General features: G+C 40.5%; 3 protein-coding genes across 3 annotated transcripts; 1 reads left to right on the top strand and 2 right to left on the bottom strand.

Annotated features, from left to right (window-relative positions):
• The first annotated feature begins 3,514 nt into the window (after positions 1 to 3,514).
• Positions 3,515 to 6,227, top strand: LOC104105691 (uncharacterized). The gene is made up of 2 exons (XM_070200014.1): positions 3,515 to 3,589; positions 3,774 to 6,227. The coding sequence occupies exon 2, from the start codon at positions 3,798 to 3,800 to the stop codon at positions 6,117 to 6,119; it is 2,322 nt and encodes a 773-aa protein (XP_070056115.1). The 5' UTR covers positions 3,515 to 3,589; positions 3,774 to 3,797; the 3' UTR covers positions 6,120 to 6,227.
• Positions 6,228 to 12,689: 6,462 nt separating this feature from the next.
• LOC138910150 (uncharacterized) lies at positions 12,690 to 14,892 on the bottom strand. Its single transcript, XM_070201373.1, has 4 exons — positions 14,637 to 14,892; positions 13,591 to 14,048; positions 12,911 to 13,487; positions 12,690 to 12,799 (listed from the first exon to the last, which is right to left on the bottom strand). The coding sequence occupies exons 1-4, from the start codon at positions 14,890 to 14,892 to the stop codon at positions 12,690 to 12,692; spliced, it is 1,401 nt and encodes a 466-aa protein (XP_070057474.1).
• A 706-nt stretch (positions 14,893 to 15,598) lies between these two features.
• LOC138910151 (uncharacterized) lies at positions 15,599 to 16,360 on the bottom strand. Its single transcript, XM_070201374.1, has one exon. The coding sequence runs from the start codon at positions 16,358 to 16,360 to the stop codon at positions 15,599 to 15,601; it is 762 nt and encodes a 253-aa protein (XP_070057475.1).
• Between the last annotated feature and the right edge of the window lie 2,860 nt (positions 16,361 to 19,220).

Genomic DNA, 19,220 nt, shown 5'->3' on the forward strand with positions numbered 1-19,220 from the left:
TTGAATGGTGCTATGTCGGATCATTTCATTTTCGTCCACATCACTCAAGATCTTTGTATCTTATTTCGTGAGATCTTGTAGTTGCTGGACTGTTTTATGGAAGAGCCTAATGATCCCATGACTATTTCTGGAGAATTCTGTTTGGTGTTTTTTTAACTGTCATTGTATTGCAAGCTTATAAAATTGTGGTAACTTGTTTCTCCTTTGAGCCTTGTGTTACTTTGGCAAAACGTATGTGCTATATCAATATTTCTTTCACTTACCTTGTTAGCTATTTTTGTTGATATTGTGTAAAGATTTTAAAAACTCAAGCACTCACATATTACACATTGCAATGCCCATGTGCCATATATCACTTATTTTTTCTTATTTTTTCAAAATTTTATGGTACTTTTTTATGCCTCGATAGCTATGTACATGTAACACTAGATTTTTGTGCTTATAGTTTATAGCTGTAGTGTTTTACAAGAGATAAAAAATTTAGATTCACAATAGACATTTTTAGTGAAATTTATTTATATTAGTAAGAATTCTTTCAAGTTAACAAAATGTTAGCCATTTGTTTTAATAAACTATTTTAGTTCTTGTTGTCAAAAACTTTAATGATTTATATGATGAGTAGCTTAATTCAAAATTCTAAAATATTAGACAATACTCTATAGTTGAAAAATTGAATTGAAGGCTTAAAAACTTGGAATTGGGATTACAACATTCCTAATGTCATGACCATACAGTGTGATAAATAAGCCTATCTAGCTTGGTGGCATGCCATGTTCGATGTATTAAACGCCATTTTTCCACGCTGCACCATCAATAGTAAGCCGTGGGATATTTGGAAAAGTGTTTACCCTTAAAATTGGATAACAATTAATGTGGTTCTAAGGACACGTGATTTCACTTAATACCAATTAATAAATATGAAGATTAATAAAAAAAATAAACTATAAATAAAGCAAATCAGTGTTAGAATGGAACTCATCCCTCAAGTTTGGATACCCTCGAACTAGTTGATGTAAGAACAATCAAAATATAACAAGCTGATGAACAATAGTATAAACGAGAAAGAGAATTATATTGATTTGATATATGTGAACAATGTGTCTTACAAATGATTAGAACCCCCCTTTAAATAGTAGAGGAATTCCATTTATGGTATAATTCTAATTACAGAAGAAAATTCCATGATTAGATAATTAACCGTTCCCGATTTGATCCATTTCGAGATTTACGCCATGATTCTCGATCAGTCATGCATATCTCGCCTTTCTGTTATTGTGCTATCTTCGATCTTGCTCGATGTCTGTCTCATTTGGTTTCGATCGCTACTAGCCTCGATCTCGACAGGTACCTCGATTCTGAACTTGGTACCTTATCCTCGTGATTTAGTCTGTTCCGTTAAAAGGCCATCCTTCGATGCAACCTCCCGGTCTCGGTCAAGTAGTAAAACCGGGTAGGCCCGATTTTAACCGTATACAGGTAGTTCCCTCGTTTTTTGGAGTGAAATGACAAAAAATGAATTGAGCCTTCGATTTTCTACCTCGACCTGTCATGACGTCATCCTCGTGACGTAAGCGACGAGAGTGACCGAAACGTCCCGTCGGTATAGTTTCCCAAGTCATTAACGAGTGTCAGTTGGTGGTCGGCTACTAGTGCCTTTGAACTGTCGTCGTGAATCCAATAAATAGACCCCTTCCTTATTGATTCAAACTTTACTTTCACTTTCTTCTAATCTCCAAAGCTTTTACATCTCTTAAGTTCTTCCCTTTTACAAATCTTCAGGTTTTGCTGTTAATCCTTTCTCAAACGCCAAGTCCTATTATCTTCCTCTCATTTAAACTTACACAAAAATGGCAAAAATATCGAAAATGGTACCACAAAAAGAAGCTGCTTCATCTTCTCAACCGGCCGGCGAAAAAATATCGGTGGAACCCCGTCTTGAGGAATGCATTCCTGGGGGGTGCGCGCTAAACTCCGATTTCAAGACCGATAAAGCCTCGTCGATTCCTGGTCGATGCGAGCCAGTGTCGAGGTATATATGCTCGATAATGAGGGGTACCTTAAGCAGGTAAAGAAAGACTGCAACTGGGAGGGAAAAGAGGTAGTGATCCCGACCCCTAGTCGGGTCCAAGCCTACACTACTATTGAGTAGCGAGGATGGTCGATGCAATTTTACCCAACAAGGTCGGGATCGAATCCACATGGAGTTAATTAATTTGGAATTAGGTTTATATCTAAGTCTAGATGCGTGTTTTGTTCCTAATTACGCTTCCACACATTTTGGTTTTGATTCTACTTCTAATTCTATTCTATTATATGCAATGATTAAAGCTAAGTACAATATTTTTTATGTTGGTTTTCATGTGTTTAAAAGGACTAGGGTAGTGACTTCCGCCTAGGTGGATATCTAACAAGTAGCAAGAATCTAGGGCAAACTTGATTAATTAGGGGTCATAATATAACTATCAAACCCAAGTACTCACTCTATACCTCTCGATAATTTGAGTGATTTTTTCCAATTTGGCTTTCTCAAGTCCAAATGGGTATTCATGCAAGTCACGTGATATTAGCTCAAGTCGGGCAGGGGCAGACCTACGCTTGGGAGTGGGGGGTCAACGGAACCCGTTGGCCTCGACAAAAATATTGTATATATATTTTATATATATCTGTTAATACAGGGAGGACCCCTTTAAATATTTAAAGCGGCCCCCTAAGTCACAAAGGCCGGACAGAAGAGATGGTTTGTGGAAGTGCTCAGCAGCCTTCTTTTGCCTCTGGACCCAGATTCGAATCTGGGGTCCTACATTCCATATTATTTAATTTTTACTTTTTAACTTAAGACTTAAATAGCTTAATATTTTTTTAACCCCCTCAAAGATCCGAAAACAAACCCTCTTTTTTCTCCAAGAAACAAACCTTCTCAACTTCTCTGCCTCCCTTCAACTTCAACCTTCTTTTCAGTTCTTCACTTCTTTGCATCCCTTTGAAGTTCGAATCCCACTCTTCTTCAAATCTTTGATTAGTTGAGTAAGTTTTTCTTCTTTTTACAAATATTATTTTTTTGATTTTTGTGATTTTAACCTAGATTGTTTATGAGTTATGACTTATGAACAGATTTACTTTCTTCCCCATTCAAAATATCCCTTTTCACTAACACCATCAAATGCAAATTCAAATAATAGCAAGCATTTAAGTTGAACAAATAATTGATGAGTAAAGTGCTCATGTAGTCCTGTAAATTTCTCTTTTTATTAGCTTAATTTTCTGGAGTTCTTTAATATAGTAGATAATGCTTGCAAGTTTTGCAAGAAACTTGTATTCGGATTTCAAGGATACTTCTTTTAGTTTTTGAATTCATTACTGTTCTTTTAGTTTTTGAATTCATTGTTTGAGCAGACAACAATCATGGTGATTGGTGCACATTTACATGATGTTAAATCTTTAGTTGGTGTGTTAATTCTTTTATCTTAATAAATTAATTTCATAGGTATTTGAAGATATTTTGCTAATGCTATTTGAAATATTGTTTCAGTGAAGTGGATGATTTGAAACCAAGCTGTATTTGAATTTCAAGGATACCTTTCACAAATTGGTAAGTGTTCCTTCTATCTTTAAGATAATAATAATAATAATAATACAGTTATGAATTATGACTTATAATAAAATATAGTGGTGTGATTCCCTTATTAGAAATATTATATTTGCTTTTGTTCGTGATAGAATGAGTGTGATTTCCCTATTAAAATATTGTTTTGCTTGGCATTGTTGCTTTGTAGGAAGTTTTGTTGATGTGAATTGAGATGGACATATTTTTGACGAGGTTTAATTCTTCTCAACCAAGTTCTAGTTTTAGAGACAATTCTTCCCATCTTGTAGAGGAGTTTGATATGAAATCACTTAATCCTGACCCCGAAGAGAGAATACCCATTCATAGGTATAGCTCCAGAATACGGGATGAAGTGAGAAGACACTACATCCAAAGAAGGCCTTGCCAACCAGTTTATCACAAATTTTCTAAAACTTTATTTGGGAAAAAAATACGCCAATTTAGTCCAGGTTGGTTTAAAGATTCACATTCTAGATGGTTAGAGTATAGTGTGAAGAAAGATGCCGCATTTTGTTTATGTTGTTATTTATTCAAAAATGATTACGTTCATAGTAGCACAGGTGACTCTTTCACAAAAACCGGCTTTAAGGCTTGGAATAAAGGACCCGAAAGACTTGGTCTACATGTTGGTGAAGTAAATAGCCTCCACCATAAGTGTTTCAACAAAATGCTAGACTTGTCAAATCAATCTCAATCAATTCAAGCTGCTTTTGAAAAGCAATCTGAGAAACAAAAGAGTGAATATCGAATTCGTTTAAATGCCTCAATCGATGTTGCAAGATTTCTCTTAGACTTTGGGTTGTCTTTTCGAGGTCACAATGAAAGTGAATCTTCAAAAAACAAAGGCCTTTTTATAGGGCTTTTGGAATGGCTTGGAAATAGGCTTCCAGATGTAGATAGAGTTATATTAAAACATGCTCCAAAAAATGATATGATGACTTCGCCAAAAATTCAAAAGGATATTGTGAGTGCTTGTGCACAAGAGACCGTGAAAGCTATAATTGATGACCTAGATGGAGATTATTTTGGGATATTAGTTGATGAGTCCAAGGATATTTCACACCATGAACAAATGGCCCTTGCTTTGCAGTATGTTGACAAAAAAGGCCAAGTGAACGAGCCATTTATTGGTCTTGTTCGTGTTAGTGATACATCTGCAAAGTCGTTGAAAGAGGCAGTACTTTCTTTGCTAATGAAACACTCATTAAGTCCATCCAAAATACGTGGACAAGGCTATGATGGGGCTAGTAATATGATGGGAAAGATGAATGGTCTTAAAGCTTTAATTTTGCAAGAAACTTCATCGGCATATTCCGTTCATTGTTTTGCTCATCAATTACAGTTGACGCTTGTAGCTGTTGCTAAAAAACATAAGGAGGTGGAGACTTTCTTTGCTATTGTTACTAACGTGTTGAATGTGATTGGAGTTTCTTTTAAGTGTAGAGACCAACTTCGGGAACATCAAGCAGAATTGTTAGAGCAATTGCTAGAGAGTGGTGAAGTTCAAAGTGGAAAAGGATTAAATCAAGAGCGAGGGCTTCAAAGGCCAGGTGACACTCGTTGGGGATCACATTGTAAAACGTTGGATAACTTTGTTATTTTATTTTCTTCTATTGTTCATGTGTTTGGGGTGATTGAATGTGAAGGTGATGTTAATGATAGGTTGCAAGCAGAAGCTTTTTCGAGTAAAATTAAAGCATTTGAATTTGTTTTCTTGCTTCACTTTATGTTAAAAGTGTTGATAATGTCAAACGAGTTGAGCAAAGCTTTACAAAAGAAAGAGCAAGATATTGTCAATGCCATGGTATTTCTTGATATCATGAAGGAAAGGTTGCAAGAAATGAGAGATGAAGGATGGGAACCATTGATGGATGAAGTATCTTCATTTTGTGCAAAACATGATATTTTGGTGCCCAAGATGGAAGAATTCTATATTCCTGGAAAGTCGAAGCGTAGGCCTTCTAGTGTTACTTATTCACATCACTTACGTGTTGAGCTTTTTTATGAAGTGATTGATTTGCAACTTCTGGAGCTTAATAGTCGTTTTAATGTTGTGAGTAGTAACTTGCTTCTTGGTATGGCTAGCTTGAATCCGGCTAACTCATTTGCTAATTTTGATAAGGAAAGAATAATGACATTGGCCAAGCATTATCCCGATGAGTTTGGTAAATTGAAGCTTCGAGATCTTAGTCGCCAACTTGACACTTTCATATGGCACATGGAACATGGTGACCCTAGGTTCTCTGATTTGAAAGGAATTGGTGATTTGGCAAAAGCATTGGTTGAGGCAAATCTTGTGGAGACTTATTTACTTGTTTATTTGCTTGTGAAGTTGACTTTAATTTTACCTGTCACAACTGCAACGGTAGAAAGAACATTCTCATCCATGAAGTATATCAAAGATGAATTGCGTAGTAGTATTAGTGATGCATTTTTAAATGATTGTTTAGTTTGTTACTTTGAGAAGGAAGTATTTGTAAATATAAGCAATGATGCTATTATTGACCGTTTTTAAAATATGAAAGCGCGTCGAGTTCAACTATGAGTGGACAATGTGCTTTTGTTATATTAGTATCAAGTTAATGGTATTTGATAATATTGATATTTTTATTTTGATGATAAATTATCATAGTCATTTCAAAGAGTTGCACCCGAACTTTATCGCAGGTGATTGGGATACTAAAGATAATGGTGCCCCCGTTATGCTCAAATCCTGGGTCCGCCTCTGAAGTCGGGTATTACTATCTCTAGGTTTAACCCTTTAATTGGGGCTATCAATTTCTTGATTTCACCCCAATTCCTTGTTAGCTTAGTTTTCCTAGACTTAGTCCCTCTTTCTCAAGAAGAGACTAAGTCATAAAGGCATGAATTAGTGATTGCAACCACTAATTCTACAATTTTAGCATGAACTAGGCTAAATATCACTAACCCATAAACATTCAAGCCCTAAAATTCAATACCCATTAAATACCTATACTAGGGTTGAGTCACAACCCTAGCTATAGGTCTAGCTACTTATAGAAATAGCAGAAATCAAAGATAAAAAGACGATAAAATTCATAATACTAGATTAAAAGATGAAAATCTAATGTTATAAGGTGAATCTAATACAAAATTGCCCAAAAGGGAAGTTCCAGCTATCTCACGTGCTCATCATAAACACAACTTAACCTAAAAATGATAAAACGTTCTATTTATACTAAGCTAAAATTTTCGGACAAAAATACCCCTGCGGAGGTTACGCGGCCGCGTAATTCTGACCGCGGCCGCACTCTTGCTTTAGCGGTCGCGTAATTCTGATCGCGGTCCGCGTTCTTCTTTTCTGGATCTTGGTTGAGCATGGTTTCGCGGACTGCGTAATTTCCATCGCGGTCGCGTAGGAGACTTTTGCGGCCGCATAATCTTGACGCGGACCGCACTTCTTGTTTTTGCTTAAAATGTAAGCTCTCTGAACCTCAGCAACCGCGGTCCGCGTAATTCTAATCACAGTCGCGCAGGTACTTTTGCGGCCGCACCTTTCTGACGCGGTCCACGTTTATGTTTTATCCCAAAAATCCATCTCTCTGAATCTTCCTTTTGCGGACCGCGAAATAGTACTCGCGACTGTGTTGTATCTTTCGCGGTCGCACAATATTTGTGTGGTCTGCGTTTCACATCTTTTGGCCCAGTTTTTTTTTTTCAAGTTTTGGCTCGTTTTGAACAATCCCTGCAAGCAAGTGTATTACATTAGTTTCCGGGAATACCTTCAAGCATTTTTGGCCCTAAACACAAGTAAAAGAGATCAAATAATAGGTTAAAATCCCTACTTATCAACTCCCCCAAACTTAAGCTTTTGCTTGTCCTCGAGCAAATAGGGCAATTCCCACCTCCACAAGAAAAATAAAAGGATATTTCAGCTGGCCTAAGATGGCTCCATCAAGCATCAATTGGGACTAACACTTACCCTCAACACAAATGAATTATCAACAACATCATGTTATGACCTTTTGAGTATTATAGTTCTAATGTGACACTAGAGCATCAAGAGTTGACTCAATTCATCAAGGAAGCTCGCTCTATCACGTAAGTCATTGTGAATCCCAAACTCCTCCTCCTCTACTCTCCATGAGAAAATCTCACTTTTTGGAATGTACCACTCAAAACAAGGATTGTGAAGGAGTGCGCTCATCACTCTCAAAAGAATACCACAAGTCCGGCTCTAAGTACCATAAGTTTGACCCTTATGTAAATTACCACTAATGTAAGCTCACTCAACTTGAAATCATATAGGGCTTTAATGGGATGTAATGAAGGCTTTTGGATCAAAGTGGGACTTATCGAACTATGATGATTTCATCTTTCCTTAAGCACTCCATTTTCTCATTTCGGCTCATACTTTCTTGACTTTTTGAGTCATTTTCTTCTTCCTTAGGGGAACTAGATAGACACACCATCACTCTTTCTTACTCATGACAAGCATTTTTCTCCTTTTCTCATCATTCCATTCCTTTCATCATTGCATTCTTTGAATCCCTTCAACTTTTACTTTCTTTTTGACGTATTTCTTTTTTGCCTTTTTTTTCATCATTTCTTTTTCTTCTTTGAACCTTTTATCACTTTCAAATTCCTCGTCTCTCCCCCAAACTTATGCTTTTTCCAATTATTCATCATGAATGCTAAGGAAAGATTGAGTACCAAGAGAAGGTCATTATAGAATGGTTAAAGGCTTGTAATGTGGCTATTGAATGAAAAAGGCTTAGTCTCAAAGGGGTTGACTAGGTCTATCATATTGGTAGGCTACAGAAGCTTTCAAAGTTTAAATTGGACCAAGGAGAGCCTACAATCATTTCTCAAGTCGAGCTACACTTAGAATTTCGCCTAGACAAGCATTCGGGCCAAGTCCTAGACTTATTGGCACGGGACTTGGACTTTCAATTCAATACCTTACCTCTCAAGCTGCTTAATTGTTAAAGACAACAGAGTCGAGGGCCCACAACAACCCTAGCTAAGATTGAAAATCACTAATGGCTCAAGGAAATCGCTCGATGATTGTTTTAGTCAACTCAAGAGTCTAAAGGTCACAACTAGAGCTAATATTTGCCAATCAACTTGTCTCTAACCATCAGGTCGAAGATAAATGTGTTACTACCAAGTGAAGCCTGCTTGAGACACTTTTATTCATTACTACTACTATATACACCAAAAAAAAAGAAAACGGACTCGATCCCTTAAGATGGTTGTCACGCCATCCATCGTTGGGAAGAGCCACCCGGTTCACACAACATCCACCTTTGGAAAGAACCGTGGTATTAAGAAAACCAAATGCTTATTGTTCACACAAAATGTAAAAAGAAGCTAAAAACATAAAAAGAAGCTACTAGAGGAAATAAGAAGCTAAGCTATTAAGGAAAAATAACAAAAGAAGTTATGAAGTAAACTACGAAAAGTAAACTGAATATGTACAAAATAGAGTAAATTTTATATATACATAATAGAAATGAATATATACATCGAATGGTAAAATTATATACATACCAAAAGTGAAAATAACGGTAAACAAAGATAAAGAAAAATAGTATCATAGTTATTACATATCAAATGTCATCACAAATCAAATCAAAATGGAAATCCCCCCCTAAATAAAAAATAGCATTGTCCTCAATGCTAATATCAAAATAAGATTAGGGAAAGGTTAGAGAGTAAAGAGAACTCCCTATGTGGTCACTGTCTACATCGGGTCAGGAACATGAGTGGGATCCTTAGACTACATAGGATCATCAGCTCCCCCCGTGTCCTCTAACTGGATCTCCACATCCTCTGATTGGGGGACCATGGGGTTGCTGAGCATCTGGATCATCTCCTCAGCAATATGTATAGTGGAAACCGGCTCCTCAGACTGGCCATCTACTACATCTGATGCCTCATGCTCTGCTACATGTGCTGTTGGGGCTGTCTCCTCCATGAGCAGGTCTAGTGGAATATCACCAGCAGAAGCAATCTTCTCAACCTCTTTGCTCAACTTCTCCACCAACTCCTTAGATGCCTGAGTCTTACGCATCTTCTTCTCCTGCTTCCCCAAATCCTTGATAATCTTCCCATGTGTATCAAGAGTCTCCCGGATCTTTTTCTGGTCGTCCAGAATGTTCTTTTGGTTGTCCAGAATCTTCTTCAAAGAGTCCTCCACTGATGGAGGTACCTGAAGCTCTGATGGGGATGAAGACTGTGCTACTACTGCACTGGATATGGCAGTCAGCTTTGTGGTAGCTGCCTGCATCCAGTTGTTGAGACTGGATAGTATCTGTGAAACCCGTAGTGCAGTCTAAGGGTAGGTGAAAGATGAAGGCACAGATAATGGAACTGTGATGGATGGCTCGGAGGAAGGAGGAGGCATGGCAACTGAAGAACCTTATGCTGTGGAAGCCTCTGACCCGATGGACACTACCATTGGTTCTTCAGACTGGCCAGTAGAGGTAGTGGCTTTACCCTTAGCTTTAGGGTTGTCCGCTCCTTGGAGGCTATACCATGAGAAAGGCTTTTTAGCCCTCACCTCCACATCAAAATGTCTCGGCTCTACCCCTTGGTCTTGGAAATACTCTGTGAGGAAGTTGTGGTAGGGATATGATCTCTCTTCTTTCTGGACTGCATTGGAGATGTTGTAGGACATCAAGTTTCCCATGTTAATAGGATAACCGGTCATGATGGAAGCTATCCATACTCCCCTGGTGAGTAAAAGGACATTCTCATGTTGGCACGGGTCAAGACGGTTGCACACGAATGTTGCCCACCCTTTTGCTTCAAAGTCAAGGGTGGCTCTGACAATTTGAACTCCTGCTGTGAGCTATGCAGGTGTTGTCCCCGGAATAGCAAGTATCTCAGCTAGCCATGGGCGAGCTGCATCACCCAATTCTAGCTTCTCCAGGTATTGCACTGCCTCGATATCCTCAAACCCTACATATGTGTTCAGTGCGTGGCCATCAAACCGTATTTTCAAGTTCCGGACCTTTGTCACCTTTGTACCCTTTTGATGTGGGCAACATTGGCATAAAATTCCTTGACAAGGTATTCATTTGCATCATGCATCCGACGGGTGAACCATTTCTATCTTTTTCTCTCCGTAAATTGCCGTAGGACATTCAGATTGTGTTGGCTTAGGTATTTTGTTATGAATTATCACTCAAGAGTGAGCGACCTTTGGGGCCACCATTCCCAAAATTTGCCATACGCCTTCTCACTTACAAATCTATCAGACTACACTTCCGGCTTCTTTGATCTAGCTAGGCCTCCCATGATTGTGTCACCCCCTCTCCCGTCATTCGGGACCTCATCTTTCTCATCTAAAATGATTGGGGTAGCTGTTGGGGTAGTTGTTGTAGCATGTGGGGAAGATGGTCCGGATGCCTGACTACCTCCCTCTGAGCCATCAGAATAACTAGAGGAGGAGGTAGGTTCATCGACTAAATAGAATCTGTCGGGGAATTGTTGTGATTGTGCCCCCGGTTGTGGTTGTACAGATTCCCCCTCGGAAGTCTCCCGGGATAGGAGGTATTCACTTGTGTTAGAGGAGTCGGCAAAAGGTCTAACGGGGGTAGCCTTTTTGCCTACTACCCTTTTGGTTGCTAAGGGTAATGTTTGCTTTCCTTTACCCCGACCTCGAGAGGATTCTGCCCTCCCCTTTGAAGTGTCTCCCCCCTACGAGAACGCACCATTTTTTGCAACACACAAGTAGTGAAAGACAGTTAGAATTGGGGTTCAATCATGTGTTAAAGCAGTACAGATAAAATGAACAACAATGATTCTCAGAATAGGGCATTGCAGACCGCATAAAAGTGAGTGCGGCCGCGAACTGCCCATCCCGGACCGCGTAAAAGTGAATGCGGCCGCGAAGAGGCCAGGCTCAGACTACTGGCTCTCTGAACTTGATCAACCTCGGACCGCACAAAAATGAGTGAGGTCGCGAAATACCAATCGCGGACTGCATAAAAATGAACACGGCTGCGAAGGCAAATGATAGAGACTCTGAAGTTCAAATGTGCGGACCATGAAAAATTGGGTGCGGCCGTGAAAGACCAATCGCAGACCACACAAAAGTGACAGCGGCCGCGAATTCTAAACAACTATCAGTGCCTTGAAGCTAGGGTATCGAGGACCGCGTAATTTTGAACGCGGCCGCATACCCTATTGCGGACCGCAAAAAAATCACAGCGGCCGTGAAATTCAAAATAAATCGGCACTAGTGAACACTTAAAACTAAGGTTTTCACTAAGTACCCAAGAATCATAGCCATTAAACATGCAAAGTTACTAACCTCAACCACCATTATGCCTACAAACACTACCCATATGTTGTTAATCAACAATTAAGCATTAATTTGACATTTTGGTATGATTCTAACCCTATCTAAAAAGAAAAATTAAAACAAAGAGAAAAGAAAAGAAAAAGAGAAAATGAAAATATTAAAATGAACATACCAGTTGTAAAATATGGTAGGAAAATGACAATTGATGAGAATAGGATGAGTTTGAAACCAAGTAAGGATACACAGTGCTTTAGGTGAGTTTGAGAGGTTAGGGTTTGTAAAGTGTGAAAAGTTTCAAGAACTCCTATTTATACTCAGAACCCAGTGACCCCACCGCCTTACCTGAGTGCGGCCGCAAAATTTTGTCGTGGTCCGCACTCTTTAACTTTCTGTAGATCTTCCTCAGATGCATGGGCGCGGTCCGCGAAACATTGGTCGTGGCCGCACAATTTGTGCGAACTGCGAAAATTTGAATGCGGCCGCGAACTTTGAAGGAATTTTGACAGGCCAACTTCAAAGAGTTGGCATTTTTCTCATTTCAGCTACGCGACCGCGCGGAGAATTGTGCGGCTGCGAAGTGATCATGTGGTTCGCGAAATTTTGAGCGCGGTCCGCGAAAGTTCACTACTTAGCCAAATCTTTTCCTTGTCAATTTCCTGCACTGTACAACCAATTCCTACATACACTTCACAACCAGTTAGTCCAAAACAATGTCTAATCTACAAAGAAAATCAAAAGAAAGAAAAACACATAGGTTGTCTCCGAAGAAGCGCCTGATTTAACATCGCGACACATCGCATATTACCATTATCATTTGAAATGGATCATTGCCACAACGTGACTATCATCAATCTTGCCAAGGTAGTGCTTCACTCGGTGCCCATTGACTCTAAAGATCTCACTATTCTTGTTTTTCAAATCTAGAGCACCGAAATGAGTCACATGTACCACTTCGAAAGGACCACTCCACTTCGACTTGAGCTTTCCCAAAAATATCCGTAACCGAGAGTTGAATAGAAGAACCGAGTCACCTTCCTTGAATTCTTTGTTCCAGATATATTTATCATGTAAGTACTTCATTTTATCCTTATACAAGGATGAGCTGGAATAAGCATGGAACCGGAACTCATCAAGTTTATTTAGTTGCTCTACCCAAAGATTGGTAGCTACATCCCATTCAAGGTTCAATTTTTTCAGCGTCCACATGGCCTTGTGCTCTAATTCAATCGGAAGATGACATGCTTTCCCAAATACCAACCGGTACGGAGACATACCAATTGGAGTCTTGTAAGTTGTCCTATAGGCCCATAGAGCATCGTCAAGTTTCCTTGACCAATCAGTCTGATTTGCATTGACAGTTTTGGATAGAATGCTCTTGATCTCCCTGTTGGAGACTTTAACCTGTCCACTTACCTGGGGATGATAGGGGGTTGACACTTTATGATTGACACCATACTTAGAAAGTAAAGTGTCCAAGGCTTTGTTGCAAAAATGAGAACCCCCATCACTAATGATAGCCCTTGGGGTGCCGAACCTTGTGAAGATATTTTTCTTTAAGAAAGCCGCCACACTCCATGCCTCATTGTTGGGAAAAGCCACAGCTTCAACCTATTTGGAAACATAATCCACATAAAGTTGATGCCCCGCACGTCGAAAATATCAATCTCAAGGATGGTGGTGAGAGGCATTTCATTCTTCTTGAAAATTCCACCGGCTCTTTGGCACTCATCATAACGCCTAACGAGCTCGCTAGCGTCTTTGTACAAGGTAGGCTAATAGAATCCACAGTTAGGACCTTTGTAGCAGTTCTCGCCCCACCATGGTAACCACCATAGGGCGAGGAATGACAAGCTTGAAGAATACACAATTGCTCTTCTTCCAGAACACATCTCCGGATAACACCATCATTGCAAATTTTGAAAAAATATGGCTCGTCCCAATAATAATCCAAGCAGTCCCATTTGAGCTTCTTCCTTTGGTTAGAAGAGAGCTCATTCGGGACAATGCCGGTCATAAGAAAGTTAGACACATCGGCGAACCAAGGTATCCCAGTCAAAGACACAGAGAGGAGTTGTTCATCCGGAAATGAATCATTAATCTCGAGGCCATCACGGGGCCTCTCCTCCTCTTCCAAGTGGGACAAGTGGTCCACCACTTGATTCTCACCCCCTTTTCAGTCTATGATTTCAAGGTCAAACTCTTGTAGAAGAAGAACCCATCTCATCAAACTAGCCTTAGAGTCTTTTTTACTCATCAAATAACGAAGTGTCGCGTGATCGGTGTGCACAATCACTTTGGTACCCATGAGGTACAGGCGGAACTTTTCCATAGTGAAGACAATGTCTAATAGCTCTTTCTCGGTCACCGTATAGTTGACTTGGGCGTCGATCATTGTCTTGCTTGCATAATAGACCGAATGAAATATCTTGTTGATTCTTTTCCCCAATACCGCTCCTACCGCAACGTCGTTAGCATCACACATGAGCTCAAATGGTAACCTCCAATTGGGTACGGTAATGATGGGAGTGGTAGTCAACCTATACTTGAGTATCTCAAAAGCTTTCATGCAATCATCATTGAACTCAAACTTGGCATCTTTTTCCAACAACTTGCACATGGGGTTCACCATTTTTGAGAAATCCTTGATGAACCTATGGTAAAACCCCGCGTGACCAAGAAAGCTCCTCACTCCCTTGACGGAAGTCGGAGGAGGGAGTTTTGATATCACTTCAATTTTTGCTTTGTCCACTTCAATACCGTTCTTTGAGATCTTATGGCCAGGGACCATGCCCTCCTCGGCCATAAAGTGGCACTTCTCCCAATTAAGCCCTAAGTTGGTCTCTTCACATCGGACCAACACTTTATCAAGATTATCCAAGAATTCTTCAAAGGAATCACCCATAACACTAAAATCATCCATGAACACCTCGAGGAATTCCTCCACCATATCCGTAAATATTGCCATCATACACTGCTGAAAAGTAGCTGGTGCATTACACAAACCAAACGGCATCCTTGAGAACGCAAATGTGCCATACGAACAAGTGAAGGTGGTTTTCTCTTGGTCTTCAGGTGCAATGAGAATTTGGTTATATCCTTAATACCCATCCAAAAAGCAATAATAAGCACGTCCGGCAAGTCTATCCAATATTTGGTCAAGAAATGGCAATGGAAAATTGTCTTTCCGGGTTACTTTGTTCAGCTTCCTATAATCCATGCATACCCTCCAACCGGTGATAGTTCTTGAGGGTATTAATTCATTTCTATCATTTGTGATTATAGTCATGCCCCCCTTCTTTGGGACACATTGTACCGGCAAAGTCCATGAACTATCAGAAATGGGGTACACAACCCCTGCCTCTAGCCACTTGATGATCTCTTTCTTGACTACCTCTTGCATGGCCTCGTTCAACCTCCTTTGATGTTCCACGGAGGGTTTGGTATCTTCCTCCAATATGATTTTGTGCATGCAAAAGGCGGGGCTTATACCCCGAATATCCGCCAATGTCCAACCTATTGCCTTCTTTTTTCTTTGAAGGGGTAGAATCTACCTGCACGTTAGTTAAGCACGAAGAGAGAATAACAGATAATGTGGAACAAGGGCCTAAGAACTCATACCTGAGGTGTGAAGGCAAGGGCTTCAACTCCAATGTGGGTGGCTCCTCGATTGAGGGATTTGTTGGTAGAGTCTTCCGGTTCTCAAGGTCCAAGGAAAGTTTTCAGGCTCCATATGTGCAGGATCCCATTCCTTGCAAAGCATTTGCACATTCTACCAAGCCTTCCTTCTCGTCCTCATCATGATTCAACAACACAGCTTCCAAAGGGTCTTCCACATTAATCATAGCACTTGTGTCATCAACAATCACCTCCGTCACAAGATCCACAGACGAACATACTTTGTTGCTATTAGGCTGCCTCATTGACTTGCACACGTGGAACACAACTTTTTCATTGCCCACTCGGAATGTGAGCTCCCCAGCTTCCACATCAACTAAGGCCTTCCCTGTAGCTAGGAAATGTCTCCCCAATATGATTGGAACCTCATAGCCAACCTCACAGTCGAGTATCACAAAATCTCTGGGAAGTATGAACTTGTCGACCCGAACTAGCACATCATCAATTATCCCCAATGGCCTCTTCATTGTTCGGTCCGCCATTTGCAATCTCATGGAAGTAAGTCTTGGTTTCCCATTCCCCAATGTATTGAACACAGAATATGGCATCAAATTAATGCTCGCTCCCAAATCACACAAAGCTTTGGCGAAATCAACACTGCCAATAGTGCATGGAGTTGTAAAGGCACCGAGATCTTCTAGATTTGGAGCCATGGAATGCACAATTGCACTCACTTGATGTGTCATTTTGATCGTCTCACAGTTCATTGACCTCTTCTTTGTTACCAAGTCCTTCATGAACTTGGCATATCCCGGCATTTGTTCTAGAGCTTCAACAAAAGGCACATTTATGGATAAACATTTCATCATAACAATGAATTTCTTGAATTGGTTCTCGTTGTTTTGCTTTGCGAGCCTTTGAGGATATGGTGGAGGAGGCCTTGCAAATGAGCTTTGTTTTTGGGCACTACCGGATCCGGTATGTCTATCACGTATTCCTTAGATGGGTTCACATCATCTTGTGTCTCCTACACATTTTCATCAATGTCTGTACTCACTTCCTTATTCATATTCTCATCATTTCTTGTCTCATCCTCTTCTTGCACAACCACATCATCACTCACGATCTTTCTTGGATTGGAGGTACTAGCAACTCCACCTCTACCACTTCTTGTAGTTACCGCCATAGCATGGCCCGTATTATTTCCACCCTTCGGTTTTACTACCGTATCACTTGGTAGTGCCTCCTTAGGGCGAGTATTCAAGGCTTGAGAAATTTGACCCATTTGGACTTCCAAGTTGCAGATAGAAATGTTGTGGGAGGCTATTTGGGCATCGGAGTCGGCATTTCTTTCCATCATTTGCTTGAACATACTTTCAACCCGTCTCATCTCATTGTTGGAAGAACTTTGCCCTTGTGACAGATATGGAGGTGGGTTATTGGGTTGTTGATACATCGGGGGCCTTTGAAAGCCCGACCCCCGGTTCCCTTGATTATTGTTGTTCCAACCCCCTTGGTTTCAATTGCCTCCCCAATTACTATTATTGTTGCCACCCCAACTGCCTTGGTTATTTCCTTGATTCCCCCAATTTTGATTGGTGTTCCCCCAATTGTTCGAATTGTTGTTGTTGCCACTATTCCAATTCCCTTGGCCTTGGTTGCCCCAATTTTGATTTTTTCCTTGTGATATCCACTGTTGTTGATTTGGAGCATTGCTCCGTTGACCTTGGTAATTATTCACATATTGAAATTCTTCACTTTTATCGTCATAAGAGTCATCTTAGTTGTACCCACTACCACTTTGCTGAAATTGATTATGATTGTGTTGAACTTGTTGACCTCTTTTTATCCTCTTGTTAAACATTACATTCACTCCTTCCATGGCATTTACTTGCTTTGGCCCCTGAACCTGCTGAAGCTCTACCTTGGCTAACTGATTCACGGTAGTTGTCAACTCTGCTATGGCTTGTCCGTGATCATGAAGTTCCTTGTGAAGGTGGATAACATTTGGGTCACCCTGAGGAACGTTGGCCCGACTTTGCCAAGCAGAAAAGGTGTCCGCCATCTCATCTAATATTTCACATGCTTCTGAATATGGCGTGTTCATGAAGTTATCCCCTGCGAGCTGATTCACCACACACTAGTTAGTTGTGTTGATACCCTTATAAAAGGTTTGCTGGATCATTGCTTCATTCATATCGTTGTTGGGGCATTCTTTGACCATTGTCTGGTATCGTTCCAAAATCTCATGTAACGGTTCATTTGTCTCTTGTTTAAAAGCAAGAATTTCATCTCTCAATGTTGCCATATGTCCCGGAGAAAAGAACTTTGCTATGAACTTCTCGGCCAACTCATCCCAAGTGGTGATGGAATGGTTGGGCAGCCTCTCAAGCCAATCCAAAGCCTTCCCTCTAAGTGAGAAAGGGAAAAGCCTTAACCTCAAAGCATCCTCAGATACATTCGTCTGCTTGCTCCCCCAGCATGTGTCTACAAAACCTTTGAGATACTTATATGCGTTCTGATGTGGAGCTCCGGTGAAGAAACCCCTTTGTTCCGATAGAGTAAGCATGACATTGGTTATTTGAAAATTTCCCACCCAAATCCGGGGTGGGACAATTGCACTTGCGTAGCCTTCATTGGGCAACACCCGGTGTGCTACCCTTGGAGGAGGTGGGGGAGGGTTGCAATGCAACGTTGTCATGAGGCGGGTGGCCTCTTCTTTGTACTTGAGGTTCAAGATGAACCTCATCCACTTCATTTACATCTACCTCCTCCCCCCAAGGAATTTGTCTGAGGGCCTCGTTAAGAGCCATTTGGTACCTAAAAGCAATTGACACACAAAAATTAGAAAAATGGAAGGAAAAAAGAACAAAACACACAAATAGTTAGATATATAGCTAAGACCATCTAACTCCCCGACAACGGCGCCAAAAATTGGTCAGGTCCAAGCCTGCACTACTATTGAGTCCAAGCCTGCAGTACCAAAAATTGGTCGGGTCTCACGTGCTCATCAAAAACAAAACTTAACCTAAAAATGACAAAAAGTTCTATTTATACTAAACTAAAATTTCTGGACAAAAATACCCCTGCAAAAGTTACGCGGTCACGTAATTCTAACCGCGACCGTACTCTTGCTTTAGTGGCCGCGTAATTCTAATCGCGGTATGCGTTCTTCACTTCTAGATCTGGGTTGAGCATGGTTTCTTGGACCACGTAATTTCCATCGCGATCGCGAAGGAGACTTCCGCGGCGGCATAATCTTGACGCAGACCGCACTTCTTGTTTTTCCTTAAAATGTAAGCTCTCTGAACCTCAGCAACCGCGATCCGCGTAATTCCAATCACGGCCGCGCAGGTACTTTCGCGGCCGCACCTTTCTGACGTGGTCCGCATTTATGTTTTAGCCCAAAAATCCATCTCTCTGAATCTTCCTTTCGCGGACCGCGAAATAGTGCTCGCAACCGCGTTGTAGCTTTCGCGGCCGTACAATATTTGTGCGGTCTGCATTTCACATCTTTTGGCCCAGTCTTGGTTTTTTTTGTTCAAGTTTTGACTTATTTATGAGTTGATTATGACTCCTTTGGCTCATTTTGAACAATCCATGCAAGCAAGCATATTACATTAGTTTCCGAGAATACCTTCACGCATTTTTGGCCCTAAACACAAGTAAAAGAGAGCAAATAATAGGTTAAAATCCCTACTTATCAATCCCCGAAGAAAACATCAC

This window comes from Nicotiana tomentosiformis, chromosome 4 (assembly GCF_000390325.3).
Source record: "Nicotiana tomentosiformis chromosome 4, ASM39032v3, whole genome shotgun sequence".
NCBI lineage: Eukaryota > Viridiplantae > Streptophyta > Magnoliopsida > Solanales > Solanaceae > Nicotiana > Nicotiana tomentosiformis.